Source organism: Empidonax traillii, unplaced genomic scaffold, assembly GCF_003031625.1.
Source record: "Empidonax traillii isolate 1590-97213 ecotype Southwest subspecies unplaced genomic scaffold, ASM303162v1 scaffold1477:size107278, whole genome shotgun sequence".
Classification (NCBI taxonomy): Eukaryota; Metazoa; Chordata; class Aves; order Passeriformes; family Tyrannidae; genus Empidonax; species Empidonax traillii.
Genome location: NW_020956670.1, coordinates 82,982 through 107,310, shown reverse-complemented (window position 1 = coordinate 107,310; position 24,329 = coordinate 82,982). Strand labels below are relative to the sequence as shown.

General features: G+C 35.6%; 1 protein-coding gene across 2 annotated transcripts in view; it reads right to left on the bottom strand.

The window, feature by feature from the left end:
* Positions 1-67: 67 nt before the first annotated feature.
* Positions 68-24,329, bottom strand: part of MED23 (mediator complex subunit 23) — a 35,216-nt gene continuing 10,954 nt past the window's right edge. For both annotated transcript variants that reach the window (XM_027907470.1, XM_027907471.1), the window contains 19 exons: positions 19,993-20,193; positions 18,408-18,551; positions 16,814-16,959; positions 16,013-16,258; positions 15,685-15,827; positions 14,977-15,151; positions 13,467-13,630; positions 12,234-12,358; positions 11,555-11,760; positions 10,433-10,613; positions 8,791-8,961; positions 7,498-7,714; positions 6,459-6,695; positions 4,939-5,104; positions 3,890-3,962; positions 2,414-2,628; positions 1,758-1,878; positions 943-1,074; positions 68-348 (listed from right to left, as the gene is read on the bottom strand). In XM_027907470.1, coding sequence (XP_027763271.1) covers positions 175-348; positions 943-1,074; positions 1,758-1,878; positions 2,414-2,628; positions 3,890-3,962; positions 4,939-5,104; positions 6,459-6,695; positions 7,498-7,714; positions 8,791-8,961; positions 10,433-10,613; positions 11,555-11,760; positions 12,234-12,358; positions 13,467-13,630; positions 14,977-15,151; positions 15,685-15,827; positions 16,013-16,258; positions 16,814-16,959; positions 18,408-18,551; positions 19,993-20,193 — 3,237 coding nt within the window. In that variant the 3' untranslated portion in view covers positions 68-174. The remainder of the gene's footprint in view (positions 349-942; positions 1,075-1,757; positions 1,879-2,413; positions 2,629-3,889; positions 3,963-4,938; positions 5,105-6,458; positions 6,696-7,497; positions 7,715-8,790; positions 8,962-10,432; positions 10,614-11,554; positions 11,761-12,233; positions 12,359-13,466; positions 13,631-14,976; positions 15,152-15,684; positions 15,828-16,012; positions 16,259-16,813; positions 16,960-18,407; positions 18,552-19,992; positions 20,194-24,329) is intronic.

Sequence of the window (24,329 nt, the reverse complement as noted above, 5' to 3'; positions counted from 1 at the left end):
TAAGAAGACTGACATGCACAGAGATAGGCAGCTTCCTGACGCAAAAGAAATCAAAGCAGAAGTCTGTACATGGTTCTCTTTTATAAAGCACATCAGATTTCAGATCAGATGATGTTTCACCTTGGTCAGTCACAGGAGGAAGCCCTCACGTCAAGGTCAGCCAAACACTTCATTTCACTGGGTTACTGGCAAAGTAACATTGACAGGCACTTGGCTGGGCTGTTGTGCTGGAGACCCATTACTGAGAGGTTGTTGTGCAACAGCAGCTGATTCCATTTTGCTGATGTGTGTTATGAAGCGTAACCGAAGTTTCAAAGCTGGTCTTAAATTACAAATAATTTTCTCAACCTGTTAAAAAAATTAAAAAACATTCTGTAAGAAACAGGAGTATTTTTACATGTGTCACTACTGTACACAAACATCACATAAGCACAACTAAAAATGGAAAAATATATAGCAAATGGAGGTATTTACATTAATATTTTATTAATCATGCTAACGTTTGGACCTCTTCTAACAACTAATCTTAAAAACCCGTCCCTGCTGTAACAGTTATACACCAAAGCTCTGTAAAATAAGTCACATAACTGATTTTTCCTGAGTGTGGATGCAGTCTTGCTTTTGTAACATGTGAAGATACGTTAATTAATCAGAAATTAGATAAAAACTTAAAAGATTGCTTTAATAACAGCATTTAAAGCATCCTAAGACTGTATTTTAAATTTTGGACTACAGAAATTAATCTTGGAATATGAGATACTTAGTCTACTGCATCTGAAGATTTTAAGTTAGAAGTGCACTAACTTCCTAATTTGTATATAGAGACTAGTCAACTGTTAAGCAATTTGTTGTACTGATACCTATGAAAACAACTTATAAAAAGGCTAAGTTACTATACAGGAAGAAAGATAAATAATGTATCAATATCTACTGTTTACTTACTTGGTCTTTCACACTGTCACCTGTAAACATATACTTCATATGATACAAAAAATCACATATAGGATCCATGTAGTTCAGGTGGGAGCTGTACCGATCTGCATTCAGGAGCATTTCATAAAAAGCCACTCCAATCTGTTTCCATGGACACGAAAAGCAGCCCAAATGAAAACAATTTTTAAAATGCTTTAGAGTAGAAATACAGCTTAACAGTATAATAAATATGTACTGTTTTTCAGGTATCTGTGATTCATTTTCTTACAAATGGGCAGGTCTAAGTCATCCCATTATGTTTAACTAAATGATTCAAGTTAAGCTCTTCTTTCCAGAAGGATCTCTGCAATCTGACATTTTTCAGCTCATCTGCTTACTGGCCAGCTCTATCTCTTTTCTCCTCCCCTACCCTTATTCACACTGACATGAATGTAAGAAACAGCTTATGTTCCTCTATCCTCACAATACAGCTCTTGCACGCTTCCTTCCAATGCACAGGGCTTTTAAAATAGGCAGTAAATCTGATGCCTATTTTGCATGCAGTTTGAGAGCCAAAGAAAGCATGTATTGCTTGACTTTTTTGTGCTGTATTTCTTCTTTTGTTTAAAAAAAAAAGTTCTACGTGTTTTATCCAATAAGATTTCAGTTAACTGGGTAGGTTAAACACCAAATCAGCAATTCAGATCCTTACAATTACTGTTTAATTCATAGAGAATTTAATTCCGAATATTTGTTAAAGATTTTTATCATATACTGCTTTGTAATATAGTTGCAAAGCTAAATTAATATGTACCACATAAAGCAGACCACAAGCTACACTTTACCTCTATCATGCATCGTGTCCTCTCCTGCTGGAATCGTTGTAGAAAAGGACCAACAAGGTGGTAAACGTAGAGCAACTGGAACTCTGTTTTCACTATGGGTATCAATGACTCTGTGAGGAACCTGCAGTACGTCAAGACATTTACTACTTCGAGTTTTTGGTTATTTTGGTTTTTTTTCTTCCTCCCCCTGCCCTAAATTCTAGCCAAAATATCACATTCTCTCTCACAGATTTAGACCTTTAATTTAGAAAAAAACAGTGTACCTCTGCAAATATTAGTTATTTCAAATATTAGTTATTTCATGGATGCTCTAGAATTAAGAATAACATTTACTGTTACAGTTGATGCTTTAGGAATATGCTACAGTCAAACTTTAAGAAAAATTCAAATTAATAAAAACACAAAAGCTAATCAAGATAAAAAAGGCTCATTAAAGACAGTCACACTTTATATGATAGCCCTAGAGTCTACAAACAACAGGAGTTCTGTCAGTGGAAGAAGGAGCTGGAAAAAACTTGTGGCCCATCTGGAGAGTTTGGGAGCTCCCCTGTACTTATTTATTTGCTGGTGTAAGTGCTATTAGGTAAAGCTTTGTCATCTACAGTATGTATGAAATTCAAAAGACAAATTAAATGATCAAATATCATTACACCTACTTAGGAATGAGAGAGAGCTGTCCAATGCTAGAATGATGCCAGACAGCATGTGCCAAAGCCAAAGTGTAGCTACAGCTCATCTCAGAGTAAGACTGGTGACATGCTGTGAAGTCAAACAGCTGGAATGGGTAACCAACCCACTCTGTCTCTGATGTCAAGCTGGGACTGTTGATAACATTCACAATGCAATCATGGAGAACAATCCAGTACGGCTCCTGGAAAAAATAAAAACAAACCAAAAAAACCCCAGATCAAAAAGTCAGAATTGCTTCTAAAAAATCCCACTATCTAAGACAATGTTTCAATGTTTCCTCAGCTCTTTCTACTATTACTGCATTTCTAAAATGTGTGTGTGTGTATATATATATATATATATAAAAATAAATTTTATAAACAACGTGGCACTTTTTAACCATGCCTGACAAAGACAAAAATTGAAGCAGCACAGTACAGAAAGCATCTGTGTTAGCAGGTACGGCACATTCGAGAGTGTGGCATAATCAAGACATATTTAATTCATTTAATTATTTAATCAGCTATTTTAAAGGTCTCTAAAAGAAGAAAAGCAGAGCCAAAAAACTGAGAATTTTCTGATCTTCTGAGTGCAGGCACAAACAGACCAAAAAAAAAAAAAAAAAAAAAAAAAAAAAAAAAAAAAAAAAAAAAAAAAAAAAAAAAAAAAAAAAAAAAAAAAAAAAAAAAAAAAAAAAAAAAAAAAAAAAAAAAAAAAAAAAAAAAAAAAAAAAAAAAAAAAAAAAAAAAAAAAAAAAAAAAAAAAAAAAAAAAAAAAAAAAAAAAAAAAAAGATGGAAACATGAATAACAAAAGGCAAAGACTTCAGATGAAGATGCAAGAAGAGGGAACAGGAAGAATAATAAGAAACATAGTAAAAATAATAAGGATTAAATCCATGTTGGCTTATTTCCAAGAAGAGGAACCATTTTATTGTGGAAGAGAAGTCACAAGGAAAGGATGGCTGTGGCACATATAAGCAACAGATATAGAAGAGCAAAATTATTCGCACAGTCTTGGTCAGGTATCAAGAGACGATCAAAGCTCCTAATGATACATGAACAGCACACGTTTCCTTTTGCAATCTTAGACACATCTCATTTACATGGTTTAGGAACTACAGGATGTGAAAATGCAGGTATTATTAAAAAATTAGCTTGGCATCAGAACCCTTATAGATCTTATGACATTGCTCGAGTTCTCAATACTATACACACAGTATTTAGCTGTATATTTAAAAAGAAGTGATTTACTTCTTTTCATCCTATCCCTAAAATTTAAAAGAAAAGCTAAAAAACTGGTCAGTTTTTCCATGCTGGAGGAGTAGGTATTTCTCAAACATGCACACAGCCTTCTGTGAAATCTACAGATGTTGGCTATAAGTTTTTACAACATACTCTAGAAAGATGGTAAACTTTTCATAGAAGAAGAGATTTTTATTTTAAAATACAACATATTGACTCACTGGTAAGGCTGTAATAATTAGTCCAATTGCATTCATCCAAGCTGTGATGTTCTCTCTTGGCACCAGTGGCTGACTAGAGACAAAGAAAAAAGAAAACGAAAGCTCTGAAAATACACAATTACAATTTGTGCTTCTCGTGCATTTAAAGGCAAAGAATATTTCTGTAGCTGAGAGAACTGTAAAAACACAAGCAGGTATTTAGAAAAGCCAAAAGATGATATAAATGCTACTGTGATGTTGTGTGCAAAACTTTGTTTGGGCACATTTTGCATTAGCAGCAGGTTTCCTTCAAAGCCTTCAAACTTTCTCCCTTAAGCTTTAGTGCTTAAGGTTTGTTTGTCCCTTTATTGACTCCTTCCCTCCATGATCCCCAAACAGAGCTAACAATAAACCATTAGTAAGCTGAATGAGGCTAAATCCAAATCACTTCAGTCTGTCATTGCTCAAAGGTGTCAACTGAATGATTACAAGAATACTAGGTCCTTTCTTTCACTGCAGTATTTTTCACAGTGGCTGAGCAAGAAACAGAGTTATGGGTCAAATTTAATGCATCATGACAAAAGGTTAGCCTTGGCATAGCACTGTTTCAAAGTACCTCTGAATTACATTAGCATCTGCAGGATTCAGAGTTCTGCCAATGCTTCTTGCCCCTTTCTTTGCACTCAAAGATGGTGTGATGTTAACTGATGAAATGTCCTTCTTTCAGCATAGCTGAAAGAACCACACACTTCTTCCAGTTTCTGTTTCTGAACCCAAAGGATAAAACCTTCACTGTGTGATGAGATCTTCCCTCTAACCTTTATGGGCATCATGCCAAGTCAACTGTTCCTGAAGCACACACAATCCACTACAGCAATCTAACACATGCTTTTTCTGCTTGACCCCTGTAGCCTTGTTTGTTATCCAAAAATACTTTACACATATAAAACTTAATCTATGTACATTTAATTAAAAATTTAAAAAAAATAAAACTAGCATCATGGACTACCTTAGCAATCTCTAATTATGTACGATATATTGCAGGAAACTATTTCAGAAAGTCAACATACCTCTTCAGCACAACATTCAGTAGAGCATTGCCCACCTCCTTCCCTGGAACAGCCAGAGCCATAAGCTCCACACAGGTAACGTGCAGAGCATGGGCAGCTGGGTTAGGAAATTCATTAAATCTCCAGTCACAATTTGGAAATGGACCAGGTGATTTGCCTGCCATAGGTGACAATGATTAAGGAAAAAGAAGCTGCCCCAACACAGACTTGTGTAAGCAGCACAGTAATTTAAAATAAAAACCAACCAACCTAAAAAACAAAACAAAACAATGCATATACCACACACTAAATTGAACTGAAGGTTACTGAAAACAAGTAGAACCACCGCATTTCATAAACAATAAGACATACAAAAGTATCAATATAAGATTCTGATACTCAGCCACTGAAGGACAGCATGAATACAAAGCTATAAATATACACTACACACACAAGGCCATGCAAAGGATAAAGTTCCCTGATTAAGAGGTGGAAAAAACCAATACCAACCACCTTATTTCACTCTCTGCTTCCAAAATGGAAAAAAGGAAAATAACATGGATTTTCTATTCTGCATAATCAGAAACCATTAATTTTCCTCTGTAAGATCCTCTATCAGGCTTCTAGGGTGACAGTTTATGCAAAAGGAGCACCTGCTTATCTCTGAAAATATTCCATTTTCCCAAACAAGACCAACTTGAACTACATACAGAAAAGGGCAGTTAACATCTACATAAAAGCAGAGGTTTATGTAATTTTAGCTTTCTTTGGAGAGATCAAATAAACTTCTTCTTTTAAGTTCAGGAAAAGGAGTGAAGGAATACATAAAATTCAAAAAATTGGTCAACTCCTGTAAAGCTGCTCCAGAAAGAAGCCAAAGTTCAGGGAGATTCCAGTAGCGCTATTCTCTAGTTTGCCAGCTATTCCCACAGAACTTTAAATCAGCTCTAGTCATAATGGCAAAAATTAATAACAGGCAGCAATTAAGAAAATGTAGGTTTGTATTAAATAACTTCTAGCTCTTCCTTCTTAAAAACAGATTCTCAGCAGTTTTTAACAGCATATATATCCATCTTCAACTAGACACAGCTAGTTATATAGCATCTTAAATGTGTCGCTGCTTCCAATACTTCATTCTTAGTAATACTTATAATGGTATTGGAAAACAGCAAGTTCAGTTTAGACAATTTATCAAGCTTATTTTTTGGTGGCCATTAGAATTCAGTTCAGAATGCATAAACATCAGCAATTGTTATTTCCATGTGATGCTTTAAACAGCAAAATATTTATACAGCTGTACTGTACTTTGTTTTCCCCGTATCTTTCAAGATGTTTACTAGGGCAGCACAGTCTCTGTGTAGGATAATAAAGTACATGGAAGTAATCTAATATGAATTTAGACTGATATATGCAGCTAATAAATAAATAATGACTCCCAGCTTTATTTCACATCTGAACAGACAGAAATTGAACTTTATATTTTGATGAAATGAAGCAAGAAATTGTCATAGCTGACTTAATGCAAACTTTCAGAAGGATATTGTCTACCAGTCTTCCAATGAGCTTGCAATAGTAAGTGTCGTCAGGGACCCATGGATTTTCTTCTCGGGGATTCATAGCACATTTTAGGTAAGTATCACTTAGGCACCAGCCCAGTGGGCGATTATCTTTGAGAGAGCCAATTATGGCATGAACAAGTTTTCTCTTGAGGTTTGTGCGCTCTCTGAGATGCCCCTCATAATAGTGAAGAGTGTTGTATAGGTAAGTCACTGGTCGGTCTGCCAAGAAGAAAACAGCAAAAACCAGAAATAACTTCTAGCATCACTACTATGTTCATGGTGGCAAACACAAAACTAAATCCAAGAGCTATACAAGACTAAGTTGCATGTATTTAAGAGTACATATGGAATTGATTCACTTTCTTTATTTCAATATGCTCTAAAAGAACTGATCTTCCTTTGTCTTGTAAAAACTTTAATGTGTTTGCAGAACAAAAGAAATGGAATGAACAATGTCAGTATTACTAACAGTTCACATCTTAAGGATAATATTAATATATCTGTAAACAAATCAACTAAATCATCTCTTCATATCAAATAGGAAGGATTCAGGCATGAAGTCACAGTAAAGAAAGAATCTTGTAAATTGAGCATAACATAGCAACAACATCTATAAAAAAAGACCTTATTATAACAGTGCAGTTATTAAAGCATTAAAAAAGTAAAGTTATCTGAATCTTAAGTAAGGACAGAGGAACTGCTTTTCAATTGTTTCGGTCTTGGTAACAGAAAGTTTGCTAGGACATTAGTCCAAGTACTTACTGCTAGAAGGGAATGAAAGGGAAAGGTCTGAAGGAAGCACAAATTAGCAAGAGATAGCTGATTTAAGGCAAGTTCACTGTTAGTAAGCTGGAATTCACAGGGAATGCTACTCTGTGTAAATGTACATAGGGTTTACAGAATATGAAAGGAATAAAACACTGCTGTGCTAGTACATGAAAATTATGACTGAAGGAGAGAGATGAAGTAGAAAAAGTGACTGCAATGGGAATATATCTGTGCATATTCACGGATAACTTACCATGGAATTTGTATAAACCTCCCAGATGATCCAATAAAGTTTCAAGTGATTTAGACACTGGAAGCAATTCCAGAAATCTATGAATTACAATATCAAACACTGGCAAAAAGCGCAGGCATACATTTCCAAAATAAATTGGTAAGTACTGGGGCTGGATCTGAACTGGTGGATTGACTTGTTCTGCCAAGCCCTCGAAATACAGTTTTTCAGGATATTTCTGGAAGGAAAGAAATACAACAGAATAATAGATTAAACATTCAGCATCTACATTGCTTTAAAGAAGACACTTCATAATCCTCTTCTTATCACATCTGAATTCAGTGAGATGATTTCACTGTAAAGCTTCCTGAAGAAAATTCAACTCTGACTGAAATCAGTTATTAGACTAGTAGATAGCAATTTAAAAAAAAGGCAAAACAAAATTTCACCACCTCTCAGAATGGGCATAAGAGAACACTAAGCATCCCAAGGCAAAACTAGAAGCAGCCAGCACTTAAGTGTCCTTTGTCAAGTCCTTCAAAACAAAACCTAGGGGAAATCAGCACTACTGAAATTTTCTGCATTGTATACTGAATTAGAACACTAGAAATAATATGCATGGAATAATGAACTCCAGTGTACACAAATAACATACGGGTACTGCTGATGGCTGAGCTTATGATGTTCTACCTGTTAAAACACTGTATGGCTAAGGCAGAGGGCTAATATAGACCAAACAGCTTCTGGATCAGAACTAGATGGCATATGTTAAGTTACATGAGAGTTTGCTTGTATCTGTTCCATCTCAGTGTTAATTTCTTTTTGACAGAACAGTCTACTAGTATATCCTTTTCTAGTCAGCAGAAGCCAGTACAGTTACAGCAGCTTTAATATCTCAGCAATTCATATCAGGCTATCATGTTCTTGCCACACAAAAGATGGAAGAAGCTTTAATAATTAGAAGAAAACATAGGTTTGACTCTTGGTATAGTGATGAAACACCAGAAAGAAATACCTTCTCCCTGATGCATAAAAACTGTTCTAAATGAATTTCAGTAAACCCAAAATTTTAAAATTGATTCAGATAAGCACAAATGAACTTCCAACTAATTCTTAAGCTGCTTCTTTCTGTGATTATTACTGTTTTATAATTTTAAAGTTATTACATATAGTAACTTATTATTTTCACACTAGCCCAAACAAATTACAACTTACTAGGTAACTCCAAAAATTGATAAAGCTGACCTGTAAGTGATGGTTGATCTCATCTCCACAAAAAATATTACAATAAAAGAATGTTATTAACTTTGATACCTTGTGGTAACTCATGTGCTTTGTATGCCAGTCATTCTGCAGCCAGTGTTCTGGAGAATTCTCCTTCACAAAGTCACTCACTCTGTTTCTGAAATCATTAGGCTTCAATAGAAGTAGCTGAATTATGAAATAGCAAACTTGAGCTTCATTTCCTTCATGACTACGCATAGCCTGAAATGAAATGGACCAGATAACACGAAATTAGTTGACAGTGCTGTGTGCTTTGCAGCCCCTAAACACCGCAGTCACATTTCCTAGCCACACTAGGTACATCCACACACAAATTCACACCGAGCATACGATCTTTCAACTCTAGTTTTCAACAGGTTCAATCCCCACCCCATTCTTTATTCCACAGGCAGAAAGTCTTACAAACTCCCTAGTGACAGCACTTATCTCTAAGAATTCTAGCTCTCTTTTATCTGCCAGTTCTCTTATTGAAAATAACCAATTAATGACAATGAATTTAAGATTGCTTCAAACTTTTGGCCTCTCTGACATGTTTGAACTTCAGTTTGAAAACCAAACTAGAATTCAAATAGTTTGACATTAAGATGAGGCTTTTAATTATACATAAAGTATAATTACTGAATGAAAATCTACTTCTCTCTGGGCAAATACTACTATATTTTGTAGGATAATATGAAAAAATAGAACACCATTTCTCTCTTATGCTAATGGGTACAAGATTTTCCATTCACTTCTTAATCATGTCATGCCATATCCCTTCTACCTTTAAAGGCTTCAGAAATCACAGGACCATAGAATCATTTAGGAAAAGACCTCTAAGATCATTGAGTCCAACCATTACCCAGTACTGCCAAGCCCACCACTAGACATCAGTGCCACATCTACAAGTCTTAAATACCTCCAGGGATGGTGACTCAACCACATCCCTGGGCAGCCTATCCCAATATTTGACAGCCATTTCAGTGGAGATATTTTTCCTAATATCCAACCTAAACCTCTTCTAGCACAACTTGATGCTGTTTCATCTTGTCCTATGGCTTCTCATTTGGGAGAAGACACCACTCCTCACCTGGCTACAACCTCCTTTCAGGAGATTGTAGAGAGCAATAGGTCCCTTTTCTCCAGGCTTAACAGCCCCAGCTCCCTCAGCTGCTCCTCGTAAGACATGTGCTCCAGACCCCTCACCATCTCCATTGCCCTTCTCTGGACTTGCTCCAGCACCTCAGTGTCTGTCTTGTAGTGAGTGGCTCAGAACTGCCTGTAGCACTGCATGGGGTTGTTGTGACCCCAGAGCAGGACCTGGCACTTTGCCTTGCTGAAACCTCAGACAAATGGCCTCAGCCCATTGATCCAGCCTGTCCAGATCCCCCTGTAGAGCCTAAATAACTGCATAGCTCTGAGGTCAGAGACCCAAAGCACTAATCACAGCATTTAATAATACTAGTTCAATGGTTGCCACCAAGTAACCAAGAAATGCTTTTCCTGAAGTTTCAGAGAACTACAAGACTTGGAATTTTACACTGCTTAAAGAAGTAATCTATTATTTTACTTGATTATTGGCTTAGGAAATAGTATTTAAGATCAATGCATTTTTAAAAAGATTGCTCCTATGAAAGTGACTCAGAAAGCAGACTCTGCATGAAGAACTGTCATCTCCTGAAGCAATACTTACCAAACACAGTATCAACCTATCCAGCGTTACAATATTGTACTTCCACACCATGTCATTGAGAATCTCAATGCATTTATTGAGCTGCTGGCCTCCTGCAGAGGTAGAAAATTCATACACCAAGAAATCTGCAAATGTCCTGACATGTGCCACCAGAGCTCTGGCCCCAATTCTTTCTAACACTCTAGCAGGGAAGACAAAGAAAGGAAAAACAAAAAAAAGGAACAAGAAGTTGTTACAGTTATTAATATATTTTTAACTGGTCTATTTGATACAAGTTAGTGGGTTTTAACACAATTGTCTTATTAAAAAAAGACAAAACTCCCTCTCTTTAGTAAATTAATTGAAGAAAACCCTAAAGCAAAGCAAAAAAAAAACTAAAAAACAAAACCTTAGAGCAACAGAATTCCAAATTCTGATTACTAATCAGGATAAATGCTTCAAGTTCACCAATTTCATCTGCAGTATTCTGCCCAGAACCCATGCTTTACTTATGCAATTCTAGTCATACACCTCTTAGGACAACCTTCTGCAACTCAGTTTTTCCATGGTATGCACTTAAATACAGCCATAGCATTATAATACTATTTCCTCACTCACTGAAGAGTAACACATGCTATCATAAATACTACTGTTTCAACAGATCTAACAAGGACTGAAAAGAAATAAATATCCTTTTCACAACTGGAGCTGATGCTGTTACTACCAAGAATAAATGAAAAAATAATAGAATTACTACTTCCATAATGAATTTTCATCTTAGTCCAACATTTGTTTTTAAAAAAAATATTTAGTCTTTATCCATGCATAAATTATAAATAAATGTGTTGTATTTTGTTTATTATTTAAGATTATGTGAAACACTGCTATTACAAGTAAACTGATTAATTCAAACACCTCATATCCTTGTTTCTCACCAGGAAAAATATGCATTGCAGACCAATGTTAAATGTTACACAATTATTATAGTATGCTGGCTAGTGCCTAGCTCCACTATCTTTTTCCATGCTCTGCATGCTCTGAATTAATTAAAAAAAAATCAAGCTGTTATTGTAGAAGGCCTATGTCATCAGGACTGGGAATGTTGCTGTAATAAATTTGAAATAGCATGTCTTTTAGGCTCACCTGAAGCCAATTTGATTAATGTGATCAGTGTCTAAAAGCATCTTCCACAGGAGACAAAGAAAAAGCGGGGATGAACCTTGAGCAGAAAAGTGTGTGATTATGTCATTTTCATTGGTCATAGACTTCCACTTTCGGTATTCTTCTTCCACATTCTTCTTCAGGTTAAAACGGCTTTCCTGAGGTACATTATTCTGCTTGAAGAAAACCTGAAAAAAGTAGGCTTTGCTGTGACTGAGAGCCTACAGCACAACATTTGAACAGGGAAATTTTTGCCTGATGCAGCACCTTACGAGTTCTTCCTTCCTTTTACAATACAACCTACCAGGTAGGTAGGGTTGTTACTTCACTGTGACATAAAAGTGACTGTTTCATCACTAACATGACAAATTGCCAGAGAAAAAAAAGGCTTCTCCAACATTTTATTTTATTTTTTTAATTTTTAAAACATCTGATTTCTCTTGCACCAGAAGTATCAGTTGACCAAACTTAGCCTAAGAATACTTCAGGGGAAGCTAATGCATTCCTGGAGAAATAGCAATGCTGCATTCTTCAGGGACTTGAGATTAATGCAGTCTAGACAGGCGAAGAATCTCACCAACTCACAAAAGGCAAAAGGTGTTGTTAAGAGATTAAATTCACCGTGTTTCCAATTGTAAAATCATCAGTTTTAAACTATTACCTGCAGAGGAGCTGGAAAACAGCTTAGTGTATGTGATGCCCAGTTATGTGGAGTAAAACTCATGATAGTCTGCAGTATGTCCTTGCACCAAGTTCCCTGAATTGAATCAGAACCTGTGAAAAAATCTAGAAAATGGATTGATGATATTAAAATTTCACAGAAAAAACATTTCTTATTGGTATTCCTTTTGTCATCATATGCATCAAGGCTTTGCTAGTTCAACTCAGTTTCCATTTTGTCCAACTTCTCCCAGCACTTTTCTTTGACTCTTATTTACTCTACAGAATCATCTGGATATTACCTTTTCTATGCTATTAACAATAAGAAAATTATTTTTAGGTTTTGAGCTAGAAATAAAGCAATCATGATTTTAGCATTTTATATTTAATTTCCTGTAATGACAGTAAGATAAGTTTCTGCTGATTAACAGATTAGACTTTTTCCAAAAATTCTGAGGAAGATAATGATGATGAAGTTGCCAGATGAGATTTTATATTGCTTTAAAAAGACTTCTCAGAAACACCTGTCCCAATTAAGCTGTAGAAATAAACCAGAAGCCTCATTCTTCCAATCCTTGTGTTGATTTCATTAAAGGTTCAGAAATGGTTAAAAAAACAAACAAAAAAACCCATAAAGAAGTCCTTTCCCTGTAACCAGTTTTTGTGAATCACTTGTTGTAACTCTCCAGCGACTCTCCAGATTAGAATCATAAAAAAGGAGAGAAAACAACCGCCTCAAAGCTAACGAAAATCTGATCCATGTCATTGCACGTTGTTAAAACATTAAAACACACCACAGAAGCTTCCTTTTCTCCCTTCCTCAAGAAAGGAAACCGAAAACACACACTACTTTTTCTTAAATGTAAGCTGTAGAGGCTTCCACATGAGCAGCACAGTTGCTGTGAACATTCCACTTTTTTTTTTCTAAATGGCATGTATCATTAATCAATCCAAACATTTAAATTTAAAATAATGAAGCTAAAAATAAGACAGTAAAAAAAACCCACACCCTAGTCACATGGTACCTCCGCATAAACTTTTAAACAATGTCTGATTTCACTAGGGCTTTAACAACAGCTTCTTGCCTAAATAAAAGTAACTGGATGTTAAGATCACACTTTCAAAACCAGAAATGCATGGAATATGTTTTATGACTAGACCATTTCCATGATATTCTACTGAATAGTATTTTAGAGAAATGGCTATTGTATTATGTACTATTATGTACTATTACCTGTCACATGTGTTGCCCTTGCTAGAGTTAAGATCAAAGCCCTGTTGAGTTCTTCTGATTCTCCTGAAAGAACTGTTTTGGGATCACTGAGGAACCGTGTGAACTGTGGTTGGACTTCTGAGCTGCCCAGAGCTGTGATTAGCCTTAGAGCAGTGCTCTCAACACTGAAAGAAAGAAACAGTTCAGTTAGCAAATAATGCTTATACTACTGCTTCTAAGGTTTCAAAAACACATATTTTTCCTCCATTTTCTTCCTCAAATAATACAAACCCAAAAGATTTGTTTTGAAAATTATGTTCTTAATCCTTTCGAAAAGTTTGCTTTTTCTACTGTTTTAATAAATTTGTTATCAACTATTTCAGTACTTTATTTTTAAATAAAGCACTCAAAAGTAGATTTAGTGAAAATTATAGTTGCAAAGTCCCTGAAAAAGAGCCTGACGTTTCTCCAATTTAGAGTCCCCTCATTGTTATCTTTTGCACATCTTCATCAAAAGAAGAGTACACAGATGAATAAATATATACAAAGCCAGAATAGAAAGGCATGAATAATGCATACGAAGCTTCAAAGCTAACTACCACCTTGAAGTAGACAGCACTAAATTAAAGAAATGAGGAAGTTGAGGAAGTACAGCTTTTGATTAAAAGTACTTTCATTTCCAGTGCTTTAGATGGAAGCACTTTTCACACCAGGTAGTTTGAAGTAATTGAAAAGACTTTTATAACATTGTGTCTTTGAAATACCAAAGCCATAGATAAGTTTACTCCATTCTAGTTGCATGCAGTGCATATTAAAAGTGACTAACACCTATATTTCAGTCTAAGATGACCAAACAAGAGTGAGGTGAATAAAGAATGCAGGACCTTGAATTTAAGGAGAAACTTGTTTTAATTTGTTTTCTTTATGCTTGATAAAGCATAAGCAACTGGGCAATTTGAATTTGGACTAAGAAACTGAGAATCCTGGTCCAGTGGAAGGTGTCTCTGCCCATGGCAAAAGAGTCAGAACTAGATAATCTTTAAGGTCCCTTCCAACCCAAATCATTCTATGATTCTATGGATTCACTGTGTAATTAAGACTTTCTGGGTGTGAACCGATAATAATGAAGTTGCTCTGCCTCACATACTCCTGCAAGCTTTATTGTACTCTTAAGAGTGATCAGACACTATTTTTTACAACTTTCCTACAACAAACCCCAGATTCTACATAGAAACTGAATCTCATGCTCTTCAACTTTAACAGTAAGTTAAACAGTAAGTTAACAGTAAGTTAAACTCATGGAATTAGTCCTGGAATTATCTGCACAACCACTCTACAGCTTCTCTAACCAGCTTTTCCATCTTTTGTGTATTTAAATTGGCCGCTGTTTAATGTATGGTTTATGCTGATATAAGACACACACCTTGATGGAAGTACTCATGTCCCATTCAAGCACAGTTCTCATGCAGCTTTCAATATATGATAAAGAAGGAATCTGGGATTATGATTGAATATGGCAAACGTCACTCACCACAGATGAAGCTGGTTTTGATTAGTCTGTGGCACAGCAGCCAAAGAATGAAGATGGCTGAGGAGCTGGACTCTGTAATGAGGCTGGATGTGGTGCATCCGATAGCTAAACATTTCTAGCAGAGTATGCAAAATTCCCCATGCGTGAGATTTGAACACTGTTGGCAGGAGCTGACCTTGTGAAAAAAAGTTTGTAAAGTAAGTTTTACAATTGATCACACTTTGAAATACAACTACAGAGTACACTGGTTTTATCAGGTTGCAAGTCAGATATTTGATTTGAAAAAAGTACTGCCTCCAAAGAGCATGTATGCAAGTGCTGTCTGAAGGTGCTGCAAATGCATAGAGCTTAATAATTTCTTGAATGAACATATACAGCAGACATGCAAATTATTTTAATGAGGGCAATTAAGTATCCTGTGTATCTAATTAAGTAACTTTGCTTACAATTTTCCATTAAGCATGTTTTTGCACAACGCAGCATAACTAGGAAAGTCTTGACCACACAAGTGATGGCATAAAGGGACAGCAGCACATTCATCTGAAATTTACTGCAGCACTAGGACAACTCTTACAATTTCTTTTATATTAAAATAATTTATATATGCTGCATCATTATATTTTCAGTTTTACTATGGTCTCTAGTTGCCATTAAAAGAAAATAGCACTTAAAAAAAGGAAGGGGGGAAAAAAAGGTTTTCGTTCTTACTGATGAAGCCTTTGATGCCCAAGGATTCTATTTCCATATAAACCAAAAGGCGACTATAGGTTTCCACAAGAGCAGGAGCCAAGGCCACACTAGATTTTGCATGGGCCAACTTAATCACCCTTGTAGCTATGCTATGAATTAGACTGGGGAGAGAGAGAAAGTGTTTTTCAATCAAAAACATGGACTTGAAATTTCAAGAAATTTATGAAGTAATTAACAAATCTACACACACAACATGTCCAGGCATGGGAAATATTTCTGATGATAATTAGCTACACACAGATTTACAGATTTAAAGAGAAAAAAAAAAGCTAGCTGCATACTGTACCTCATTTTGGCATGAACTGTGAGTGAATCCAAGAGGTTCATTGGCAAGGGGGTAATAGACCCTGATGCTGTACAATTAGTCCCTGGAAGAGGTGTTCTCATGTTGCCATTTCCATAAATAGTCTCTACTAGTACACCCATTGGCAAAGTGAAACACTCTGAATTGGTTGAATAAGCATTGCACAACAAGGCAATTTTGTAGTCATTCATCTGTAAGCTTTTATTCCTTAAACTCTGTTGCAAAAACCTGTGTGCCAAAGAGACTAAACATTAGGTAGAAAGAATGCACGTACATTCCAGAAATACAACCCCAGTCAAAAAATCCATTATAAAATAGTAGGAAAAAATCAAAATAGTTGTTAATTGTACCACATCAAAACAAGTACAACTTATGTCACAGTTTCATTGTGTTACAATGTTTCTATATTAAACACCTCAGCAGCTAAATAAACTTTAAAAACCACCTTTTGAGACAATAACTTAGCCCAATGTATTGCTTATCCACACCTTCCAAACCACAGCATAACAAAACCAGTCAATTTACTTTCAGCTTCTCCATTGGCAAAAAAGACTTATTATTCTGCAATACAATATATCATTTCCATTAGCTGGATGACAGCATTTCCCTTTTTATGAAATCTTTTGAGTTTAAACTGTGTCTTTTTGAATGACTTTGAACTCATTCCTTTGATAACCTTTATACAGCATCCCATCACACAATACATTCCGAATACAGACTTGGAACTTCCTATTTCATTATGTCTAGGCACAAATCAAAACATAACAAAAGCCCCACACTCACTCATGGTGAAGTTTGAGAGAATGAGGAATGGGAATCTGTAACTTGGAGTTGTCACTGTGGGCCTTCCGATTCAAATGAATCCAAATGCAGGTCATTGCAAAAGCATGAGTTGACTGGGGTTTGTTAATATCAGGTACAGGAATACACTACAGAAAGAACACACAAATGTGACATATCACATGGATTAATGTGCAAAAAACTGACTTAGACAGTATTCACAAGGTCAGATTTTTCTTTTTTTCTGACCTGTAGCACCATAAGGAACATTTGTAAAGAAAGGATTCTTTTGTATGTAATTTTAAATCAAGAGCTCTAGAAGAGACCTGGACCTCAATAATTATTCTGAAAAACACTCAAACCAAATAAATCATCTAAGACCTTGGCAAAAGAAAATTCATGCTTAGAGTACAAATTCCAGACATATATAGTAACAAAGTATATGCTTTTCCTCTCAGCCTCACACACACATTATTCAGAAATCAGTTATGTATGTGCTTCCACAGTAGGTACTCAGCAGGTTCACCAGTATTTTCTGAAAAATCCCAATTGCTTAGCATCACAGTCAATCCTTAAAGATTAATACGTTTCTTATGAAAAGGTACAAATACACCCCTAAATTAAAAAGTTTTGGGTACAGATTCAGGTATATTACTGCCACTGGAAAAGGCACTCTGGCTCTCTCCTTTTCCCAAGGCTCTCATTTCTTTCCCTTTGATACAGTTACTACTGCACAAGCACCACTGGCTGCACAAGTGAGACATCACTGCATAATCAACAGGACTGCAAGACAGATACTCGTAAGAGCAACAGCCATAGATAACAGTTAAAGTGCTTGTGAAATTGAATCCTAAGCAATGGTCACACAAAGACTTTAAACAAATGTAAGTTGGAGCCATCGCTACAGCTAAAGTAAGTAGTCCCATCACTCTTCCCGTATTTTATGCTGACAAAAGCAATTGCAAGCTCCTGACACAAGTTGTACTGAAGAATTTCTGTGGGTCAAAACTAATATATCGGGGAAAAAATTGTTACACATCGGTTTGATACACCACACATTTGCATTATCATAACCACTGACCCAAAGCAGAAAGCACTATGAAAAGAGTAAGCAATATGGACTTCACGTTGACAGTGCTATCATGATGAAAGTTTAAGAACTTCTAACTGTCCCTCCTAGAGGAATGTATAAAGCATGGCTAGGACTGGATCTGTCCCAGCAGAATGAATTTTAACTAACCATTCAGTTCCTTGCAACTGGAAGTGTCTCTCAGTGTACTACTCTCTTACAGCTCAGATGTAACAATAAAATCACACATTTTTCCTGAATAGTCTCCTCAATGCTTCAACGAACTCTTCAAAACTTTAGCCAAATCAAAGTCAAGGAAGAGAGGAGTAAACATAAGTTTTTCTTGCCCCTAAAAACAAACATGTTTACATGAATAGGAAAGCCAAGTAAATCCTAAATCCTAAAAAAAATCATTTAGGAAGTATCTCTCTTCAACTATGCAGCACCTCTGTGTTTTAAGAGTGACTCAAGAATGACAGTAATATTGACATATAAAGGTTCTAGTTGAATTAAAAATTAGAGACTTACTTCTTTCTCAGGGTACAGGAGGTCGAAAAGCTTCATAACTGGGAGGAAGTCAGCCAGTGCATTCTTCTGGATGCTGCCAGAGATGAACTGGAGGAGCACCCACATCAAGTGGTCTCTCCCCTTAATGAGACCACGGCCTGCCAACTGCCAAAAACACTCAGTAACAAACAAATACCGCACACAGGAAAAAAATCACTACAAAGATTCCTATAAAAGTACAAGGACAGACTAAAACAGCTCCAGCAGAGATCACTGAGAATTTTATAGCAGGACTTGGGTAGAAACGTACATCACGTTCCCGGAAAGAGAAACAGGTACATTAGTTGTAACACACAAACAGACTCTGGGAGAGGCAGAATAATGGTAAGATTTAAAATGTATTTAACTCTTGAGGATCACTGTTTAAAAAAATTAGCAACACTTAAATACTATGTTAAATTATCACCCTGTAGCCTTGTAGTGAAGTACAGTATTGCCACTAGCATCAGGCCACAGGTTTTATGAACTCTTTTGATAAAGGAAGTCTCTGAACCAGAACAACTTGGACTTGCTTCATCTGGACTCATGGGGGGTTTTTTTGCATGCTATTTAATTTACCTTTAACAGCAATTCTCTAATAACCAATACACTACTCCTACCTTGCTTGCTGCAGTGTTATATTAGATTTGTTCAACTGTGTTGTGTCATGACTATTGTTTCAATGGTTTATCAACAGTAATTACAGAAAAACAGCCCTGGTAAAATTACTTTTAGGGATAACAAAGAGAGCAGAGAACTACAATCCATGACCAGTAAAAGATATCATACAGAGTTACATTTTTACATAACATGGAACTGTGGACAAATGAAGATGGAGCAATGTGTAGTGCATGTCAGAAACTGTATCTAAATAGCCACAAGCTAATCCTATAGTGAGGAGAAAGAACACCCCTCTCCTACCATGAATAGCACACAGCTCTCTCAGCAAAGAGCTCAGGATGTTGCTGATTGACTGTAATCCCTCGTTTCCCTTCTTAGGACTGGCATCACCACCCTTAGAGAGGCATTCAGCACCAGAGAAAAAGGCAACTACTAGTATCAGTTTTAATGGAATTATTATTATTATTATTATAACTTGGGACTTTGATTGTCAATATCACTGTAACTGGAAAAATTACCTTTGATTATATTGCTTTGAGTTGACTGATTAGACTGACAACAAGTTCCCGCATTCATTTACACGGCATGTTTTTTAGTCCACAGACAGAACAGGGTGTTCACTGTCTGAAACTCAGTCGAAAACTAGATGCAACAGCACAGTACTTGGATCTTCCAAATTACACCAGTTTATCTCTTTATTCTAGTTATTCACACACTTTGAATCCAAATATAATGCAACATCCTATAACTGAATATACTAAAACCAGACCTAGCTCACAGCACTGTAAGTTGAGAATCTGACTTACTCCTATAGAGCACAATATTAAAAACGTAATTAATTCTTGCACACACTTCTTTTGCAGGGGTGCGTGACACTTCTTTAAAACATACTTGCTTTTTTTTTTTCAATCCTTCTTACCACGTGTGAGTGATACAAACAATTTACCTTTTGATGGAGTGACAGGACCATATGAGGAAAACTCGCAAACTGAAAGAGCACAAAGAAAATGAGCTGGCTGGAGAGATGCTGCCACAGAAGCTGACTGGTTCCACCATCATCAAACTTCTCTTCAGTCTCAGACCGTTCCATGGCATACACCACAAGATCCACCAGCTGGTCCTCCAGCACAGGGCAACGTTGTTTGTGCTGTAAGGCAGAGATCAGATACAGTATTCCAAAAGCCTTGCCATTAACTCCAGAACTTGCACAGTTGCAGTTACAGTACAGTATTTTGAAAGAAGGCTGGGAAGCATGAGATGAAGTCTGAATTTAAGTTAAGGATAAGTCAGTGTATTAAAGCTGCACTACGTTACAGGTCACAACGACTTTTACATTTTATCATACATTATACAATTCCCTACTCAGTTCCAAAGTAGAGCTCATCAATGCACAGATAACACCTGGGGATTTTGTCAATTTTTTTCCACAAACTCAAGCAGAATGTTATTTCTTTGATCTTGCACTCACAGAAAACAAAGTCTTTTAACACACTAGTGGGAATTCTTTCGTTTGTTTTGGATTTTTATGTTAGTCTTTTTTTCTTCCCTCTTTTCAAAAGTAGGGTTCACCAAAAAGAAAAAGATGTATCAACTATACCACCAAATACAGAGGAAACAGCCCAATACCTGATGCAGGTATTTAATAACTATTCTCTTTTTCACTCTCATTTTGGGCTAATTTATAGACTACAATTAGCAGTAGAATTAACATCTGGTCATTACCCCTACAATTAGATGCTGTCCTATCGACACAACACCACAAGTTACAAGACAGCATCAAAAAGGACTGAAAATTAATCAGTGGTATGTTCTACATACTATGAATAGAAATTACATCTCATAGTGACGAGCTCTTTGGATGTTTGACAGCCACAGCCTTCACACTGAGTTACACAAACCCAGAAATAATTAAAGATACACACCATCTCTGATGACTTCTAGTAATGATCAAATAAGGAATGGATTACATATTCAGATACACATTAATAGAGATGTATGTAAAAGAAGGCCCATTACCTGTGATTTGGCATTCATCAAACATAATATCACATGTTAGGAGTTCTTTAATGCAACAACCTTTTATTATTACTCTGCATTTGTATTGTTACACCCATATAATGTACTATTACCAAAGACAAAAACTTGTTGGGAACTAAACTTACTTTAGAAAGTGCTAGCACTTTGGAAATAATCTAACCTGTTTGCTTCAATGCAATCTGTATTCCAGAATGGTCACATATATTTATTCATTTCTTTGGCCTGATGCCTGTAACATAATGCAGCCTTAAAGAAAAAACTATTACTTTAATGATACAAAAGAAAAGGAGCTGAGCTGCTTAAACTCTAAACATGAAAATGCAGTATCCATTTCTAGAGGCAAACAGGTGTTTGTAAACAAGTCTTAAAATATCACTCAAATACTAATAAAACATTTTAGGGATGCCTTAGATGAGTTCTTTGACTTACTAGCCAGGCAGCCTAAAAAAACCCTTTTAACTAATAAAGAGAGATGCTGAAAGGAGATGCTTGTTCTACCTTCACTGATGGTAGTCTTTTGCTTTGAAAAAAAAAAAAAAGATTCTCTTCAATAAAGACAGAATGCAAGAATTTGAAAAGTTGTCAAAATACAGTGAACAGCATCCCCTGTTGCATGCTCTTCGCCAGCTCAGAAGTGCAGAAAGCTACAATTCCAGCTGTGCTTTCTTGAAGCATGCTTAACATAAACCTCTAACTAGAACAGAAAGCATCAATTATACCTTTTTTTCCAGAACGCCATGTCACTATCACAGACCAACCATGGTACAGGTTTACACAGTGCAGTGTTATCACCATCAGGTCAGAATACTTCGGATCTTTTGTAGTTCCTTTTTTTTCCCCCTCCCAAAGCAACTAATTATGAAGCAGAGCAGGGTGCAACAGACAACACTAAAGACTAGTTTATAATCCAGCATGCAAAACTACTATGTACAGGGCTTGAAATTTAATAGTTTTCTAAGCACTGGGTTAATGTCCAAAAGCCTAACCATGTTAGGCTGTATGAATTTAGAATAAAGTTATTCAAAGAATACAACAGGAAAAATATTACTGTTAAAAAGAGAGCCAGAATTTCCAGCAGGAATTTTCACTATTCTGAATAATTGTAAGATTGGGAAAGTTTAAGAGCCAGAAAACTAAAAAAATTAATTCAATCTTTTATTCTGAAAATCATACATTTATTGCTTTAAGAACAATCTCCAGTAAGAAATATAGCAGTACTTCATGTTCTATCTTCATTAATTTAATTTTCTGGGATTTTTTTTTTCTGTATTTTCAGTGAATATACATTTTTTCACAGATTTTGTATCTATAGTTTTAGAACACTCAGAAATAAAATACTGTGCTGCACTGGAATTTGCAGGATTGGGTCCCTGTTTTATTAATTGCTCACAACTGAAAGAACATCTCCGTATATACCGAAATGAATAAAAATACAGGTGAGAGATGATTACCCTCATAAATATGTAGGAATTCATGTTATGGTATGGCTTAAGTAAAACAAAAACAAGTAACAAAACCCCCCCAAACACAGTTTTGGATTGCATATGGAAAAATATAGCATTCAGAATCACTATGCTTTTCTCCTGAAGAGAGCATAATTCAAATTTTTATAATTTGGTTACACAAACACATATTCTCCATTTTATCTTGAAAAAAACACTTTAAAAATTGACAAATAACCTAACTGAAAACATTATTAAACCATAAAGAAATACAGTGGGGGGGGAAAAACAGCTACCAAGACACTTCGATTTTCTGAGACTAGCCCTCTGATGACAGAGTAGTGGTGGTACTTTAGGTGGATTAAAGCTTCTATTGGATGGTGATTTATTGTTCTTATGTGAGTTTGGATTTCTTTTTTTTTTTTTGGGTGAGTTGGTATTTGTGGGTGCAGGGTTAGCATTAGAAGTGTTTCCTAAAAGAAAAGTATTTTAAGAAGTCAGTAAGGCTGGCTGACAGTTATGATAATTTTTTGAATATTTTAAACAAACATTTACTATACTTAAGAAATGGGTTCAGAAGACCAAACCACAGAGACCAAGATCCCTACAATAGTAAATGAATAAATAGTGTCTCCAAAAGTCCACTTCAGAAAGCTTGAAGTAGTTAATACAAGACAGAACTACTCCCACACTTCTCCTTTCCAAGACTGCATGCTACAAAACCTTAAAGCTTATTCTTTGTATTATGCCTGATTCTATTTCTATCAAGTTGGGTAACCATCCTCAAGTTTTCCTCATCAAAAAATAGACTAAGTTTCAACAAGAAACTTGCACTTGAGTGTTCTCAATGCACACCCCTACAATCAGAAATATATCAAAATAATAATTGGAAATATATAAAAAAAAATCACTCCTTAAATTAAGTACTTTGCCATATTAACACAGGTAATATTGGATAGTAAGATCCCAGCTATTTTAAAAATAAAAGTGAAAGGAAAGTTAGTTTTTAAATATTGCATTCTGTCATTCCTTTCACAATGCGTGGACAGACACGAAACAAACAACAGCTTTCCAAGCTAATTATCCTAGTTTGTAGCCAGCAGAGAATACAACTACACATTCACCCGAACAGAGTATGGCATAGATAATTTCATACTCGAAGCTGCAGATCACCACTGCTGGTTTAAAAGGTGGCCAACCAAATATATTATTTAAAGAGCAAAATCATTTAATACAACTGCTGCTAATCAAAACTTTGTGTAACATTACAGAAACAAGACACTTGAAAATTACCTTCTCTTTCAAATATTCCCCAAACCAGAGAAATCAAAGTAACAAAGCTTGTGGCTCTTTAGAGGACTGCAATAAGATTGTAACTGCAGTTATGCAAGCTAGAATGGCTTTTTATTCTTCATGTAAGTCTGTACATACAGAGAAAGTAAAGATATAAATGAAAACATCCAAAGTGACTTCACGTCCTTAAGACATTACTTGAATTTCATTTTAAGAACCAACTGTAGGATCCCTAAACTAAATCTCAGTTTGGTATCAGTCCACTAAGACACTTTGAACCGTTAATAATTTTTAAAAAAACATAGTTACATAGTTCAAAAAACTTATTTAAAAGGTAACTAAGGATCAGGAGTAACACCCCAGCTAGTAGCAGAATATCAATTGACACAGAATCGTAGAATCATTTGGACCCTTAAGATCAAGTCCAACCACAAACCACGATGACAGACATGATAAAATACAATTTAAATCTCTATTTCCTATAGACTAATTCAAACAGGTATACAAGGGT